Source organism: Caloenas nicobarica, chromosome 2 (genome assembly GCF_036013445.1).
Source record: "Caloenas nicobarica isolate bCalNic1 chromosome 2, bCalNic1.hap1, whole genome shotgun sequence".
Taxonomy (NCBI): domain Eukaryota; kingdom Metazoa; phylum Chordata; class Aves; order Columbiformes; family Columbidae; genus Caloenas; species Caloenas nicobarica.
The window spans coordinates 34,923,193-34,940,555 of NC_088246.1; the positions used below are offsets into that span (position 1 = coordinate 34,923,193).

Here is a 17,363-nt window from a genome sequence, read left to right on the forward strand (position 1 = left end):
TATCCAACCTGAACCTTCCCTGGCACAACGTGAGGACACTTCCTCTCATCCTATCACTTGCTACTTGGGAGAAGAGACCAACCCCCTCCATGCTACAGCCTCCGTTCAGGTAGTTGCAGACAGAAATAAGGTCTCCCCTGAGCCTCCTTTTCTCCAGGCTGAACAGCCCCAGTTCCCTCAGCTGCTCCTCATCAGACTTGGCTCCAGGCCCCTCACCAGCTTCATCGCCTCCTCTGCACTCTCTCCAGCACCTCAGTGTCTTTCTTGTAGTGAGGGGCCCAAAACTGAACACGGGATTTGAGGTGGGGCCTCACCAGTGCTGAGTACAGGGGGACGATCCCTTTCCTAGTCCTGCTGGCCACACTGTTCCTGATATAATCCAGGATGCTGTTGGCCTTTTTGGCCACCTGGGCACACTGCTGGCTCATGTTCAGCCAGCTGTCAATCAACACCCCCAGATCCCTCTCTGCCAGGCAGCTTTCCAGCCACTCTTCCCTGAGCCTGTAGCGCTGCCTGGGGTTGTTGTGACCCAAGTGCAGGACCCGGTACTTCTTGGCATTCTTGACCCTCATACAATTGGCCTCAGCCCAATGATCCAGCTGGTCCAGATCCCTCTGTATGGCCTTCCTACCCTCCAGCAGATCAAGACTCCCACCCAACTTGGTGCCATCTGCAAACTTACTGAGGGTGCACCGAATACCCTTGTCCCAACCATTGATAAAGATATTTGTATGGATGCACTTCAGCTGGGCTGTTGATCCCACCACCTTTTTCCACTGAGAAGCCCTAATTCCTTTGTGGTCATGACACAATTTGACTCTGATAGTGACCATTTGTGCTACTAACCTCAACTACATCTGAATCGTCTGAATCAGTGACACCAAAAAAGCAAAGATCTTGCCTCAGTTGTGGTTTGTTTGGGGTTTTTGGTGGTTTGGTTTGTTGTTTTGTTGGTTTGGTTTGGTTTGGTTTTCAAATACATGGCTATTTCAGTTAACTGTAGAAAACCAAAACCAAACAAAACAATAAAACAAAACCCAAACAACCCAAACCCCAAAACATAGAAACAAAACCAAACCCAAAACCTAGGGCCCCAAGTTTCTTTAGAGCATTATGACACAGAGCCACTTCCAGGTCTTGTCTGGGATTTTCTCACAGTGACCTGCTATGCTATACCTCCTGTGTACTTGTTGATCACTAGAAATTTGGCTTTCTGTTTGTAAAATTACAGGTTTCTTCACTTGGCTGCTAAAGAGCTTGTTTGTATCTCTGTGGATTCTCCTCACCTGATGCAGTTGGACCAGCACCAATAACTGTAGCAACAGTATATCTAACAAGAACTGAGGAATCAGCAGAAAAAGCAACAGCAAAAGCCAGTTATTCATCGTCAGCAGCAGCAGCAGCAGAAACGTAAGATTCAGAAGGAGTTTCTACAGGACAGGGGTTTGAACGTTGGCTAGATGCTACAGGACCTGTGTTAGTTGAGCCAGACTTACCCAGTCTGACCAAACCAGCGTTGTCCAGTCTCTTCTTGAACACTGTCAGGCTTGGGCCGTGACACCTCCCTGGGGAGCCTGTTCCAGTGCTCCACCACCCTCCGGGGGAAGAACCTTTTCCTAATGTCCAACCTAAACCTCCCCTGGCACATCTTCCTGCCATTCCCTCGGGTTCTGTCATTGGTCGTCAGACAGAAGAGTTCGGCTCCTACCCCTCCTCCTCCCCTGGTGAGGAAGCTGTAGCCACCATGAGGTCTCCCCTCAGTCTCCTTCAGGTTGAACAAACTCAGTGACTTCAGCTGCTCCTCATACGACTTCCCCTCCAAACCCTTCACCAACTTCTTGGCCCTTCTCTGGACACTCTCCGGTAGCTTTATATCCTCTTTATCCTGTGGCGCCCAGAACTGCACCCAGTGCTCCAGAAGAGGCCGCACCAGCGCAGAGCAGAGCGGGACAATCACCTCCCTGCCTGGCTGGCAATGCTGTGCTGGATGCACCCAGGACACGGTTGGCCCTCTTGGCTGCCAGGGACACTGCTGGCTCACGTTCAACTTGCCATCAACCAGAACCCCCAGATCCCTCTCCGTGGAGCTGCTCTCCAGCCTGTTGTTCCCCAGTCTGTATGTACAGCCAGGGTTGCTGTGTCCCAGGTGCAAAATCCTGCACTTGCCCTTGTTGAACTTCATGTGGCTGGTGATTGCCCAGTTCTCCAATTCGTCCAGATCCCTCTGCAGGACCTCTCTGCCCTCGAGAGTGTCAGCAGCACCTCCCAGTTTTGTGTCAGCAAACTTACTTAGCATTCCATCAAGTCCTGCTTCCTAGTCATTTATGAAGACACTCAAGAGTGCTGGCCCTAAGATGGATCCCTGCGGAACCCCACTAGTGATGTGCATACAGATAAGGTATCTCAAAGATCTTCAGTTTTGTGCAGCTCCTGTGCAGCAGCCTGTTCCTCAGCACATTGAAATTCCCTGTCTGCAGTGCTTCTTGCCCTGCTTCAAGGTCCCCTTTTCTCCGTCTGTTTCTTTTTCAAAGTTTTGGTCACAGGATGAATTTTATTTTCCCTGTAGAAGCAATCCTGGCTTTCTAATGTGGTTACCTGAAGATGTATTGACTGCAGTGATGACTTGCTCCCATCTGTTTTCTGCCTTTAAGAGGGACCTGTTCATGTTCAGATCTCGGTGTGACAGAACACACGTGCTGTGCTGCAGTGCTGGCTGCTCTGCTGAAATTTCTTATGCATGTGGCACAGCCACAGGACAAATGCGCAGAGCATATGCTCTATCACCTTATTTAGATACTGCTGGAAACCTGAGAGTTTCCCAATTGTTTCAGCTCTCTCTGGGGGATGTTTTGGCAAAACATTGCCTTGGTCCTTGTGACATCTCTCTTCACCTTCTGCTTCGTTGCTGGTGACTTGCCCAGTGCAAAGCAACCTGGAGATTTCCTTGAATTGCTGTACCTTTTTCAACAGGCACCTGTCATTTTATTGTATGGAAAAAGCCTACCCTCTTGGGTCTCAGTTTGACAGTCTGAGGGCTTGTAGCTTTTGCTAACATGCAGGGTACAATTTAAATATCCGTTTCCTAAAGCTCAGTTAAGAAAAACACACACTACATCTTTTGCTCACATATTCAGTCACTATGTGACCAATATGTTTTTACCAAGAGGAAGCGGTCAGTTTACACAGATAGCGCAGTATCAGAAATAGCAGTCTGTGGTCCCTTTACTGCAGCCTTCAAACACATCGGAGGGGTTGTTTCAGCACGGTGGTGGTGTTTGCGGCACACGGAGAGGAACGGGGAATTGCAGGTTGCCGGTCTAAGAACCATCTTTGGTTACAAGTGTTTCCCAAAGTTGGCCTCCTTTTGTCTTGAACTATGAACAAAACACACATTTGATCACGGAATAGCTTTCAAAGAACATCAGTGAATTAGAGGTAAGATTTATGATATCAAGGGGCTGCTTGCATGTTCTAGATGAAATAAATATTTCAAACTGTTCTAGATAAATGAGAGGGGTTAGGTTTTGGTGGTTTTTTGTTTTGTTTTTTTTTTTTTTGATCAACAGCTCTAGACTCTCTCTAAAGCACAAAGATAGGGACCATCTCTGCTCTGAAGACTTTTACAGTTGAGTTCCTTGATAATGTAACTGGATCATGTTTTTCACATTCTCTGTGGATTCCTCCATTCACTAAGAATGAAACTCTCCATAGGTATAAACTTACCTGCTGAGGTAACTTAGAGATTCAAGATCCACAAACCAACAACAAGCGAAGGATTGGCAGGTGATGGTGGGGAACCCAGGGGAGGTGTTTTCTTTGTTAAATGTATGCATTATGGGACAAGTCATATAACGCATTGTGCTAAACATCAATAATTAAACATACATTGTATCTTACGCTGTTTATGTTCTTTAGACCTGCCTCGAAATATTAAATATTAAGCTGTTTATTGAAAAGTATATATTTGCAATGGATTTATTTACAGTCACCTCATTTTACTCAAACTAAAAATAAAAAACATTTGGAATAGAGAAAAAACATGGAGAAATCATCATGCTTATGCCAAAATTGTGTTTTCAGAGATGCCTTTTCAAGTAAGCATTATACAAAGGCTGTAACTTCTCCTTGGTGTATATTTTTTTCTAGTTAACAAACTGAACACTAGAATTTCAAGACAGGAAAATAATTTAACATTTGAACTAGTGCTTTTCTTTTTGCTAGCATCTTTGCCACCAACTTGATCTGTGAAAAAACAACCATTTTTCTGCAGTAGGACCTTGTCTGTCAAAACTAAAACTGAAGAAAGGCTTGTTTGCCATAAAGCTTGTCTGTTTTTCCCATTGTATTAGTTGATCTAATAAAAGACGTTACCTCTTCTCAACAAAGTTGGTGAAACTGAACGTAATCCACAACAAAGAGAAGACTTGTTGCCTGGCAATAGTCAGCTTGGTTACAGCTCATCAACAGTTACAAACCACACCCTGTCCCTTTACCCCTAATTAACAGAATGTTCTTGACTTTCATTATATTACTTGAATAAGGAATGAAAACTAAAGTCATCCATGATTTTGTTAGCATTTCTTTCACATAGTACATTCCCAGGATCTTTTATTTGTTTCCAGTGCACAACAGCGGCATGGAAGGCAAACAGGGATGAGTATTGCCTGGAGCACTGAACTTGTGAAAATTACTAACTTGCACGGTTTGTTTATTTAGCTTGAGTAGGAATTCAAAGGTTAAACAAGACTATGGCAGCAACTCGACCCTGAGTAAGTCTTACCAACACACACCAATTATTCCTAGTGGGACTGCAGTGATGGCAGTCCCCTGACATTCTAGGAAGATGGACGTAGTACTGCAGGAGGAAATTCACCCTGCTACTACAATCATAGTGTTAACATGGTTAATGTTACTGTTGCTGAAAACCTGTACCTCTGAGCTAACATGTAGTAGCAGAACAAATATATACTGCCTTGCACTGCAGAGACAAACAAGGCTCACGTAGACCTTATCATGCAGAAGCAGTGCACATCATAACACAGCATCCATACAACAGTCTTCTCTCCATGCAGCAGTGTCAGCTAAGAGCAATTAGAGATCATCACAGCTGTGCTTCTGGAGTAAATGCAGTAAGGCTCTTTTTTTTAGTTCCGGCAGGCTGGTGGCAATTTTAGTAGGCAAAGAATACAATTGTACTTTGTACGTCGCCAGGGTGTTGTAGAAGCATTCTTATGCCTGTAACATACCTCTTGTGTAAATTCAGCCTTTCTGTGTGCTTCGTACTGGGCACAGAACTGCAGGGCAGTGAAGGTGTGGTTTCAAGGTGTACCTAAAGGGATCTAATGCAGGTTGCCTTTGTGAGAGGAGGTCCTGAGCCCTCCCCATCTCCACCTTGAGCATTCCCAAGGTTTTCCCTACCTTACATCTGCCAGCTGAATGCCATGGAATCAGTGATCAACCTAAAATACCTCTCACCAGAAACCTGGTGGTCAAGGTGAGGTGTAAATAGTAGCAGCAGCTCAGGGTAATGTGAGTGCAGGGGCAAAGGCAGGACGGTTGGAGGAGAACAAGCACTTAGAAGCAGCAATGAGGAAGGACAAAAGGTGATACAAACCGAGCTACAGACGCTGAAGGACGTATGGAATGACATCATCAGCACCTCAGTGAACTGGCAGAGGTAAAACTCCCAGGAAAACACAGGTCAGACCCTGCCATCTTTGCTCACAAAGAGTGGTACCTTACAGCATGTAGGAGTCCATTCATTCATTACTGGTATGTGAAGGGAAGGTTACATCATCAGAGAGAATCAAAATTGCCTGAAAAAAGTACATCCTTTTATAAAAATGAGTTGACCTTACCAGATGAATCAAATTTCATATGTGATGATACTTTATAGTAATTTAAAAATAAATAGAAATCATACAAATTCATACAGTGAAAAAGCTAGAAAGGGCTTTCTGAGTTATTGAACACATAGTTGGGCAGGACCAAGAACATCTGACAGATGTTTATCTACCTTTTCCTTACAAAACTCTAGGAAGGTTTCTCAATTCTGTCTTTCACTGTGTATTTTAATGAAAAAATAAATCCTAATATCCACTGCAAATAATCTTTCTTATGAATTAGCCTGTTTTCTTCTTGTCTTAACTTCGGTAGTATCACACTGTTGAATTTTGTTTACTTGTCTATCCATACTCTCTACAAATCTTTTTCCACAGTACTAAGCCTAGGCAGTTATCCCAAATTTTGTATTCGTATGTCTGATTTCTCCTTGCTAAGCGAATCATTATTTTCATCATCAAATTTCAACTGTATGCATGCGTTACAGATGCGTTACAGATGCGTTACAGATGCGTTAGGGATGCGGTACTGATGCATTATGGATGCGTTAGGGATGCGGTACCGATGCGTTAGGAATGCGGTACCGATGTGTTACAGATGTGTTAGGGATGCGGTACCGATGTGTTAGGGGTGTGGTACCGATGTGTTACAGATGCGTTAGGGATGCGGTACCGATGCGTTAGGGGTGCGGTACCGATGTGTTAGGGGTGCGGTACCGATGTGTTAGGGATGCGGTACCGATGCGTTAGGGATGTGGTACTGATGTGTTAGGGGTGCGGTACGGATGTGTTACAGATGCGTTAGGGGTGCGGTACTGATGTGTTATGGATGCGTTAGGGATGCGGTACCGATGCGTTAGGGGTGCGGTACCGATGTGTTAGGGGTGCGGTACCGATATGTTAGGAATGCGGTACCGATGCGTTAGGGATGCGGTACTGATGTGTTAGGGGTGCGGTACTGATGTGTTACAGATGCGTTAGGGATGCGGTACCGATGTGTTAGGGATGCGGTACCGATGTGTTACAGATGCGTTAGGGATGCGGTACCGATGCGTTAGGGGTGCGGTACCGATGTGTTAGGGGTGCGGTACCGATGTGTTATGGATGCGTTAGGGATGCGGTACCGATGCGTTAGGGGTGCGGTACCGATGTGTTACGGATGCGTTAGGGGTGCGGTACCGATGCGTTAGGGATGCGGTACCGATGCGTTAGGGATGCGGTACCGATGTGTTAGGGGTGCGGTACCGATGTGTTGCAGATGCGTTAGGGATGCGGTACCAATGCATTAGGGGTGCGGTACCGATGTGTTATGGATGCGTTAGGGATGCGGTACCGATGCGTTAGGGGTGTGGTACCGATGTGTTACGGATGCGTTAGGGATGCGGTACCGATGTGTTACTGATGCGTTAGTGATGCGGTACCGATGCGTTAGGGGTGCGGTACCGATGTGTTACGGATGCGTTAGGGATGCGGTACCGATGCGTTAGGGGTGCGGTACCGATGTGTTACGGATGCGTTAGGGATGCGGTACCGATGCGCTACGCGCTGCTGCGCGCCCTCCAGCAGCCGCGGCCGCGCAGCCGCCCCGCCGGCCGCTCCCCGCGGCCGCTGCCAGGCGCCCGGCCCGTTGGCGGAGCAACGGCGGCGGGGCCGGGAATGGAGCGGCTGCGGGTGGACGCGGCGGCCCTGGAGGAGTACGCGGAGTACCGGCGGTGAGCGGGGAGACGGGCCGGGCCGTCGCTGCGGAGGGAAGAGGGGCGGCGCGGTGGCGGCCGCTGGGGCGGGGGCCGGTTGCCTTCAGCCGCGGGGGCGGCAGCGGTTCCCCCCGCGCCGCGTCCCCTGCGGAGATGCTGGCGGCCCGGGCGCCGCGCTGCTCCTCCCGAAGCCGCCTCTTCGGGGTCCGCGGCGGCTTCGTTGTGTCGCACACCGCACACCCCCGCGCCGCTTATTGCCGCGATTAACCCCGTGCGGTGCCCGGGAGCGGTTCTCGGCCTGTTCGCCTGGCCGGCGTGAGGGCATGTGGGATGTATGGGCTGTCTGCGGCGTTTCTGACATCCCCGCAGTCTGTCCGTCTGCCTGGGGTGGTGCAGGACAGTCACCTGCCACCCGCCACCCGTACTGCGCTTCGAGGAAACATAGGCTTTCGTGCACCACGAGTGTACAAACGCGTGCCTTTATACTCTGCGTGTCTTCACTCATCCTCGCTCCTCTTCGAGAGTCGAGCAAAAATAAACACAAACCCAGTCACTGTGTTGTGGTCTTAATGTAGCTTAAAAGCCTTGAGTGAAACGTCAGAGGTGGTAGCCACGGTGGTGTTTCTTACAGAAGCAGCTGTGTGCTGATTCAGTGGGCGTCAGCTGGGCTAATGACAGTGGTGTGTTGACAGATTGTTCTGGTGCTGTGCGGTACTGGCCATGTCCAAATCCACAGAATATTTGACAAAGAATCACTTATTCAGTATGTTTTAGCGTGCCCGACAAATAATAACTGAAATATTTACAGACATTAATAAATTAACCTTCAGTGTAGTTAAGTGCTGCAATTAAGTCTAAATTGTATTTTACGGATTATATTTACTGTCTTCACTTGTCTCCATACATGTAGAATTTGGATGCTACTCCAGAGTTCCAGTTCTTCAGTGACCTTGAATTTGAACACAGGGCCTGAGGGGTGGGAAACAGCTGCTGTCAACTATGCTGTCAATATCACTAGAATGGTATTACTAAAGATAATAATTCTTTTGCATTTACAGCAAAGGTGGTGTTATATATATTTGAAAAAATATCTCAAGAAACCTACTTTTATTGTTTTCATTTTTTTTTTAAATGACGTGCTTACAGAATTGTAGGCGACGATGATGGAGGAAAGCTCTTTACCCCTGAGGAATATGAGGAGTACAAAAGAAAAGTATTACCAATTCGGTTACAGAACAGGTTGTATGTGAGCTGGAGATCACCAAGTGGCATGGACTGCAAGCTTGTGGGACCAGAGACACTGTGCTTTTGTACTCACCGGTAGGAATATTTTCATTTTTTGAACTGTTGTATTTTTTAAAATCAGGAAGATTAAAAATGTTTCCAAATACATTACAGTACATAATAGGCAAGTTAATTTAAGGTCTAAGGCTTGAGAAAATTAGGTTTTAAATCATAAGAACTGTTCTTAAATCTAAATCTCAACACATTTTTTTAAGACTAAAATGATTTTGCAGTCTTCAGTAAATTTGGCTTCAAGGCATGAGTTGTAGATCAGATTGATTCTGGTAGTGTTGTCAAAATGAAACATAAGGATCTGTGATATTGATGTAATGAATGGATGTAAAAGCACTTGATATTATGCATTTGATAAATACCAATTAACAGTAATTAATATAAAGATACTTCAAAGCAGAACTTGTAAGGTAAAATATAAGCCTTTCAGTTAGTGTTCTAATAAATACTACCGAAGTTATAAAAGGTATTATTTTGGCTGTTTTAGGTATAAACAACACAAAACGGACTACGAAGTGATTCCCGAAGACCGTCCCATTTGTGTGCCTTGCAGAGTGAGCCGTTGTCCGTGCCAGTCCTACCACTATGTCCCTCTCAATGGCACGCAGCCCATCCGCTGTAGATGCAAACACTTTGCAGACCAGCACAGCGCGGCACCTGGATTTTCATGTAACTCCTGTAAGTTCCTGGTGGGCTTTGCAGCATTTGTGCCTGGGCAACTCACCAAGAACAGCGTGTTAGGGGTCTATATTCAGCCCAGAGCATTAGCTATGTGCCGCACTTGTCACTGATGTGTGTTTTGGTCCTTGCAGAAGGATGGGAAGTGGGAAGGAAGACATTGCCTGTTGCACAGGAGGGTTCAGAACAACACCCTTAGCTTCCCCAAGTCCTGTGACGGAGCACAAGTTTCCGAATGATGCGGTTAGGTACATATGTGGACAGCCGCCTGAAGTTAGGCAGCATGAAGGCACCCTCTTGGCAGTTTGTCACTTCCACTACCATGTACACCTGACTTTTCTGCTTGAACTTCATAGTTTGAGAGAGAGAAGTGTTGATCTTTGTTTCTCTATTGCCTGGTTGAATATAACATTAAAGTATTTTTACATCTTTTCTCAACTCACTAGGAAGTAGTGCTCTGTTCCCTAATAGTACTATTGTTAGCACTCTAACAAAGCAGTTCCCAAGCATACAGATCGAGGGTCCAGAAATGCAAATGGGAATGGAGTTTCAAGCAAAAGGTTTGAGAAGGCATTAAGAGGAGGCTTTCTGATTCAGTCGTTTGAGGTTATTGTAATGATACAGCAGTAATTATTAACCATAGAAACTAAATAATGCATAAAAATGTTTTAGTTTGAAACCTCAAATTACATAAGCTAAAGATATTTTTGTTCTGTAAATTTCTGTCATGAAGTCTAATTTGTACAGGAAAAATCATGAACGGTTTTTGCTGGATGAGATTCATGTCCCACAGAATAAAACATAAAATATTTATATGACATCCTTTCAAGAATTTGCTTTAAATAATGTGAAAGTATTAAATGTGTAATTGGATGATTCAGACTGACTCCTTAGAATACAGGGGTTTTAATAATCATTTACATTACACACTTTTTCTAGTGTTTCTCAAAAATACCTGACACTTGGTAGGGCTTCAAAGATTACACAGAGAAGTGCCAAGACTTGCTTCTGTTTTGGACTTGTGGTGGTATTAGTCTGGCCTGGTGTTGTATTAATCTAATGTGACAGATAAATTCTAATGGAAAAAATATTGCTGTTGCACTTTATATATTATATATATGCTTTAATTTGTATCCAAACACAGAGTAAGATCTTTCTTACTGAAGAGTGCCCAAAATGACATGAAAAAACCTTTAACGTTTCCAAGAATGCGACCCTTGAACCTATTACACAAGACTTAAAAAAAAATCTTTCTTGGTGCTCTGCAAAATGAATTGTAACCGGCAGTTGGAGTAATTTGTATAATGAAACATTTGCAAAATCAGTTCCTCAGTTTCTTGCTCATATCTTGCTCCAGCAGGACTTTGATGACTGTCTTAGCTGTAGCGAGGGCAGACAGATCACTTCACTCTGTGTTTCTGAATGTCACATGTCATTTGTATAACTATTTCAGTTACATCCCGTGGCTATGTAACCTTAAAAAAACCACCTGAAAGTCCATCTAATGGTACTCTTACATAGAACCTATTTTGCTGTTGCCACAGCCTCTGTTTACTACTAATTTTGCAATTTTAAAAAGACATTTAAATTGTGATTTGTCTCATAAATGCGATTTGAAGTTTTATGGCCATGCAACATGGACACGTGCTGTACACCTTTGAAGATAATACTGCCTAAATGCTGGCACGTTTTCTTCTTTACCCAGTGACAGAACTTTTTCTCTTTTATTTTTTCGTCAGGAGAGGGATAGAGAAAGGTGTTACTAATGGCAATGGGCACAAATTGCAACATAGGAATTCCAATTAGATATTAGGAAAGAAATGCCTGCTCCAAGGGAAGACCAGCATTGGTCCAGGCTCTTCAGAGAGGTGGAATCTCCATCCTTGGAGGTACTCAAAATTTAACTGAATGAGACCCTGAGACTGGGATAACCTCTGTGATCTAATCCCCATGTTTGTCCTTTCTCCTGTTTTATACAGCATTTTCATACCATGATGTAAAGAAGCTGTAAATGGTTGCAGCAAAGACAGCTGATTGCTTCGCCCCAAATCATGTATGTGCTTCCAAACAGAAAGCAGAGCTGGATGCTTTTGCAGTGAAGGAATTCCAGTTATTGACAAGATCGGTTTAGGGAAACACCACTTTGTCTGCAATGAAGTACAAATTCCATTATCGTCTCACTCATTACACGTATTTATTTGTTAATTAGGTTCCAAGTGTTCGGGCTTTCATAGTTGCTTTACCTGTGCCTGTGGTCAGCCAACGTACGCTCACGAAACAGTGGTGGAAACCAAACAGGAGCGCTTAGCCCAGGGGAAGCCGGTGGGGCAGGACGTGCCTTACGCTGCCATGGGGGGGCTGACTGGGTTCAGTTCGCTGGCAGAAGGCTACATGAGACTCGATGACAGTGGAATAGGTAAGTGCGGCTGACCTGAGATGAAATTTTGAAAAGTGGTAATTCAACATAGACTTTCAAAGTTCAAAGGCAAATTGGATCAATAGGAGTAGGACCTAAGACAGTTGTTTGTTTGTTTTTTCCAAGCAGTCTTTAGGTGTGAAAAGACCACTATGATCATCTTGTCCAAATTCCTGTAGTGAATTGATAAAAAAACACTTTATCAATAATTCTCATGTTCAGCCCAGTAGCTTCTGACTGAAGTGGGGCATATCTTTTAGAAAGAACTCTGTAACTTCTGTTTTTCTCTTAATACTTCCATGTTATATTTACATTAATCATTTACCCTAATACTGCCCAGGTATTTCTTGGTTATACAGTTACAGCATTTTCTTTTTCAAACTCAAAGTTTAATAGCTCCTCAGTATATAAAAAAAGAGGTCACTTGTAGAACTTTATTTTGACAGGCATGTTAGTTGGCCTTGATACCTCTGCTGCTCTGTGATTTTGTGTCATTTAGTGATGGACACATTTTGTCCCGAGATACTGTTTTATTTATTATTGCCACGTACTCATTATTTCTTTTTTAAATTCTGATCTGGTTTCCTGGGTTTGTCTGAACTTTAGAAAATAAAGCACTGAGTGTTGTAGATATTAATCTCTAGCCTTGTTTTGACTCCATCTTGTATGTTCTTAATATATCTTGTGAAGTTAATTTTTGTATTCATTCTACTTATTTTCTAACAGGGGCTCCTTCTGCTGAACTTTTAGAATCCCCTATTACCAGCATGGATCATCCATTTCTAAAAGCATTTCAGGGACCTTCTAGTTCTGCTCAAACCGTCTCACAGATAGCAGGTACTATATTGGTAGGATAATACTCTTTACAATAAGTATTCAATATCAAACTAATTGGTTTTATTTATGACTCGAAGGATGCTTAGTGCTAAAATCAAAGTTAAAAATTAAAATGAATATTGAAGCCTTGTTATGTGAAAAGTTAGTACGACATTCGGGTACTTGAAGTGCTTAGACTGTTTCGTTACTGCTTGTTATTTTTGCTCATGGTATGCTTTTTTAACTTTAATGATCTTTTTCTAGAATTTGGTATCTTCCCCATTAATGTTGTCATTTATTGATTGGTAAGCTGATCATATCTGAAGGGATCCTACATATTCAGCACAGTCCTGTGAAACTGCCTTCTGCCAGGAAGTCTTTTATGGAATGATGGATTGGTTATGCTTATTTTATGTCCCTTATTTAGTATGTGTATTTAGCAATTACTGCAACTGTTGAACTCCTCCCAGACTATTTATATAGGTGGTAGCCTAGACTGAAGAGGTTACTCTTTGGTCTCAGTTGCTGGAGTTTGTTACTTGCCTATAAGAGTGAGTTCTCATTTTAAATGTGTTTTGCCAGATGTAAAACATAACGAATGGAATAGCAAGTATCATTAATGAAAAAGGTGGTGTGGTTGGTTGGTTGTTTTTCAGGTAGCTCTAGTGCCACAGGGCAAATTTCTCATGGAAAGCATTCAGAAGATGATGACATGGCTTACTTTGAAAAACGTTATCAAGAACGGGCAAGTTACTACATTTATTGCTTAATTCAAATAGATTTTCACAAGAGGATGTCTCAAAAAGATGAATGTATGATTTAAGTGGCATATAAGTGAATTATATCATTTGTTCTCTTCCTGAGAAAACACTAGCTTCTTAAAATAAAGTTTTAAATACAATTATGAGCTATTGCAGGATTTCAGAGGTCACTCATGTCTGGGATGATATTGACCTTTACTTTACCTTTCACTGAGGTAACTCCATTATAGAAAAAATATTTTCCTATCTGACGAAAAAAACCACAACAAAGCAGACTCCCAGAAAGTCCCCTGTCACATTTAGGAATGTGTGTTTGCTACCTCATTTATAAAAATTTATGATGTTCTTTTCCTTAAGAATATCTGTGTAGTTAAGCTAAATCTGGTGTGTCTTTCTTAGATGACCTGAATCACCCCCCTAGTGGTGCCTCCTCCACCCCGCTGACTATCTTGAATTTAAATGCCCTGGAATATAGGTTACTTAGATGCTTAAATTCCTGTTCTTTCCCAACATTCGCTCCTCAGCTCCACCATCTCGGCTGGAAGAATGTCTTGACTGTTTTGGAATGCTTTTGCAAGGCAATGTTGCATAATTAACTTTTAATATCTTAACTGCCATTATGCTTGCTGCTTGCAACAAGGTGTTTGTTAATGAGGCAGCTGTTTGAGCTTTGTGAAAATTTAAATTATTTTATTTATTTTGGAAATAATCACAAAATATGGTAATATATTACAAATACAGTATCAGTTTATAGAAGAAAACCCGTTTCTATCAAATCCAAATTGCTATGTTTCTTTCCCCCCCAAGATTTTATTTTCTTTGCAAAAGGTAGTAGGAATTTCAGATAACAAACCTCAAGCCTCCAAATATGGAAAAATGTTTTTAAATTAGTTCCTGTGTAGACCGACAACAGGATTGCTTAGCAGTGAGTTCATTTGTAGACATCCAAATAAGGACTGGGGCCTTGCTTCCTTTGACACTATTTTATGGGGAAAAAATGTTTAAAATATTGTTTTATTTTTCCTTGTGTTTTTGAAAGCAACGTGATATATTAGACAAGATGCAGAAGTCCATGCATCCCTTTTATATGATTGCTCTAAATAGAATTTCATTCACTAATGTAACAATACTCAAGTACAACTGACTGTTGCTTCTAAAAACAACAGAGGTATTTGTTTGGATTAACAGTCTTACTGCAAAATGGCAGAGTTAAATATACGTGTATTGGTAAATCATACCATACTGTAAGAGCCTACTGTGCAGAAAAGTCTTACGAGAGGAAGACTTGACCTTGTGGGTCAGTGAGGAGACACTGCGGTGGAGGTTTAGCATCCACCTCAGCAACAAACCTCCTATGTGGTTTTGTGCATGCTGGTTAGTCTGTGCCTGTTCTACGTTTGTAATAAAACTTGTTTACCTTTCATTGCCATAAAGATAAAACCATGAACATATGCGAGGCACTTTGGCCTTGAGGGATAGGTAAATACCTAGATGGCCATTATCAGGGATAGAGGCAGCCCTGGTTTGAATAGGGGAGGAGCTGCAGAGCTCGGGAACTGCTCTTTTGTCCTATGATGCAAAACACAGCAATGCTAGGTTGGGCTAATAATGATCTGTAGCTCTCTCCATTGTATGTATCACTCTCATAAATTGATGACTGGATGTAGAGATTTAATATTGCATTACTAGCTGACTTGCAAATTGATGCTTGAGCCACTGTTGGTGTCTTTCTTTGTTACAGCTGAAAAAGGAGAAGACTGCCAAATGGAAAGAGAAAAGTCCAGTGCCGTCAAAGAAGCCATGAGACTAATAAAGAAATATTTATTACATGGCACAGTGTTAAGTGTTGTATTGAAGAGTAGTTTTTGCTGTGCCTACCTGCATACTTGTATTTCTTAATTTCTTTATTCTACTGTTTTGGTCTATTGCTGAAATTAATTTTAAATTATTTTCTTGTAATAAAATCGGTACTTTAATCAATTTGTTTCTAATCTCCAGAATTGTCACATAGATACTCCTTTGAGAATGGGAAGTCATATTTAGAGATCTATAGAGCTACTATTTAAGATCTGAGAGAATAAGCATGTATTTAAATATTACATTGTAGTAGGGCAAAGAAAATATATGCCCTGTTGTTAGACTTCTATGACACACTTTATTTGCAGAGTCCTTAGAACTCATCTTGTTCATGGATTTTTACTTGGTGAGATTTGTTCTGTTAATATTGACATTTTAATATTTTCTTTTAAATATATTTTTTTCTTTCTCTTGGTTTCATTGCCTTTACATAAAATTCAAACACAGCCTTCTTCTCTCACACCTCTCTGGGTTCTGTTCTTGCCAATGTATATTTTTTACATGTCAAATTCTGTATACATGTAAACCCACTTGCACACATAATTCTTAGCTACTTGAAGGGATCCTGCTGGTATACTTTATCCCAGATTTCTCTAGCAGTACTGTTCTCCCAGTTCTGTTTGTCTGATACTGTCCATAACAATTATTCTAATACACTAAACTTCTGAAAACATTAAGTGGAAATGGATATGCTATTTATTACATGTAAACAAATAATTATATAGTGTTTGATATAAACTTATTTAATCAACTTATTAAACCAACGTTTAATCCAACACAGACTGAGCCCCTAAAGAAGGTAGATGTGCTTTTGTATTTTTTGTCCATATTCACAGCTGTGGCAGTATATGTTTTGTCAAAGGTAGGGGTCAGGAAAATTAAAAATTTGGTAACTTTGTGTGGTGGTTTAAATCTGCAAAGCAGCACAGCAGGAACTCGGTACAGAATAACTGGCAGAGGCTGCAGTTTAGGAAGCAAAAGCAGAGCCTGAGCTAAGTTAGAATCATATAACAGTTTGGGTTGGAAGAGACCTTCAAAGCTCATCCAGTCCAACCCCCCTGCAATGAGCAGGGACATCTTCAACTAGATCAGGTTGCTCAGAGCCCTGTCCAGCCTGGCGTTGAATATTTCCAGGGATGGGGCATCTACCACCTTTCTGGGCAACCTGGGCCGGTATTCTATAACTCTCATTGTAAAAAATTTCTTCCTCATGTCCAGCCTGAATCTCGCCTCTTTTAGTTTGAAGACTTTGACACCGTATCCCACAGCATTCTCCTGGACACGCTGGCAGCTCATGGCCTGGATGGGTATACTCTGCGATGGATAAAGAACTGGCTGGACAGCTGGGCCCAAAGAGTTGTGGTTAACAGAGCCAAATCCAGCTGGCAGCTTGTCACGAGTGGTGTTCCCCAGGGCTCAGTACCAGGCCAGTTCTGTTTAATATCTTTATCTGGATGAGGGGATTGAGTGCACCCTTAGTAAGCTTGCAGAAGACACCAAGTTGGGTGGGAGTCTTGATCTGCTGGAGGGTAGGAAGGCTCTTCAGAGGGATCTGGACCAGCTGAATCATTGGGCTGAGACCAATTGTACGAGGTTCAACAAGGCCAGGTCCTGCACTTGGGTCACAACAACCCCAGGCAGCGCTACAGGCTCGGGGAAGAGTGGCTGGAAAGCTGCCTGGCAGAGAGGGATCTGGGGGTGTTGGTCAACAGCCAGCTGAACAGGAGTCAGCAGTGTGCCCAGGCAGCCAAAAAGGCCAACAGCATCCTGGCTTTTATCAAGAATAGTGTGGCCAGGACTAGAGAAGTGATTGTGCCACTGTACTCAGCACTGGTGAGGCCTCACCTTGAATACTGTATTCAGTTTTGGGACCCTCACTACAAGAAAGACACTGAGGTGCTGGAGAGAGTTCAGAGAAGGGCAATGAAGCTGGTGAAGGGTCTGGAGCACAAGTCTGATGAGGAGCAGCTGAGGGAACTGGGGCTGTTTAGCCTGGAGAAAAGGA

General features: G+C 43.0%; 2 protein-coding genes across 2 annotated transcripts in view; one reads left to right on the top strand and one right to left on the bottom strand.

The window, feature by feature from the left end:
- Window positions 1-10,918, bottom strand: part of HYCC1 (hyccin PI4KA lipid kinase complex subunit 1) — a 364,011-nt gene extending 353,093 nt beyond the window's left edge. Inside the window, exon 1 of the mRNA XM_065627722.1 lies at window positions 10,913-10,918. The gene's annotated coding sequence lies outside the window, so the exon portion shown is untranslated. The remainder of the gene's footprint in view (window positions 1-10,912) is intronic.
- Window positions 7,370-15,305, top strand: FAM221A (family with sequence similarity 221 member A). Its single transcript, XM_065627724.1, has 7 exons — window positions 7,370-7,552; window positions 8,681-8,854; window positions 9,318-9,508; window positions 11,718-11,924; window positions 12,651-12,761; window positions 13,397-13,485; window positions 15,243-15,305. Exons 1-7 carry the CDS (start codon window positions 7,374-7,376, stop codon window positions 15,303-15,305), a joined length of 1,014 nt encoding a protein of 337 aa, XP_065483796.1. The 5' UTR covers window positions 7,370-7,373.
- Window positions 15,306-17,363: the final 2,058 nt, after the last annotated feature.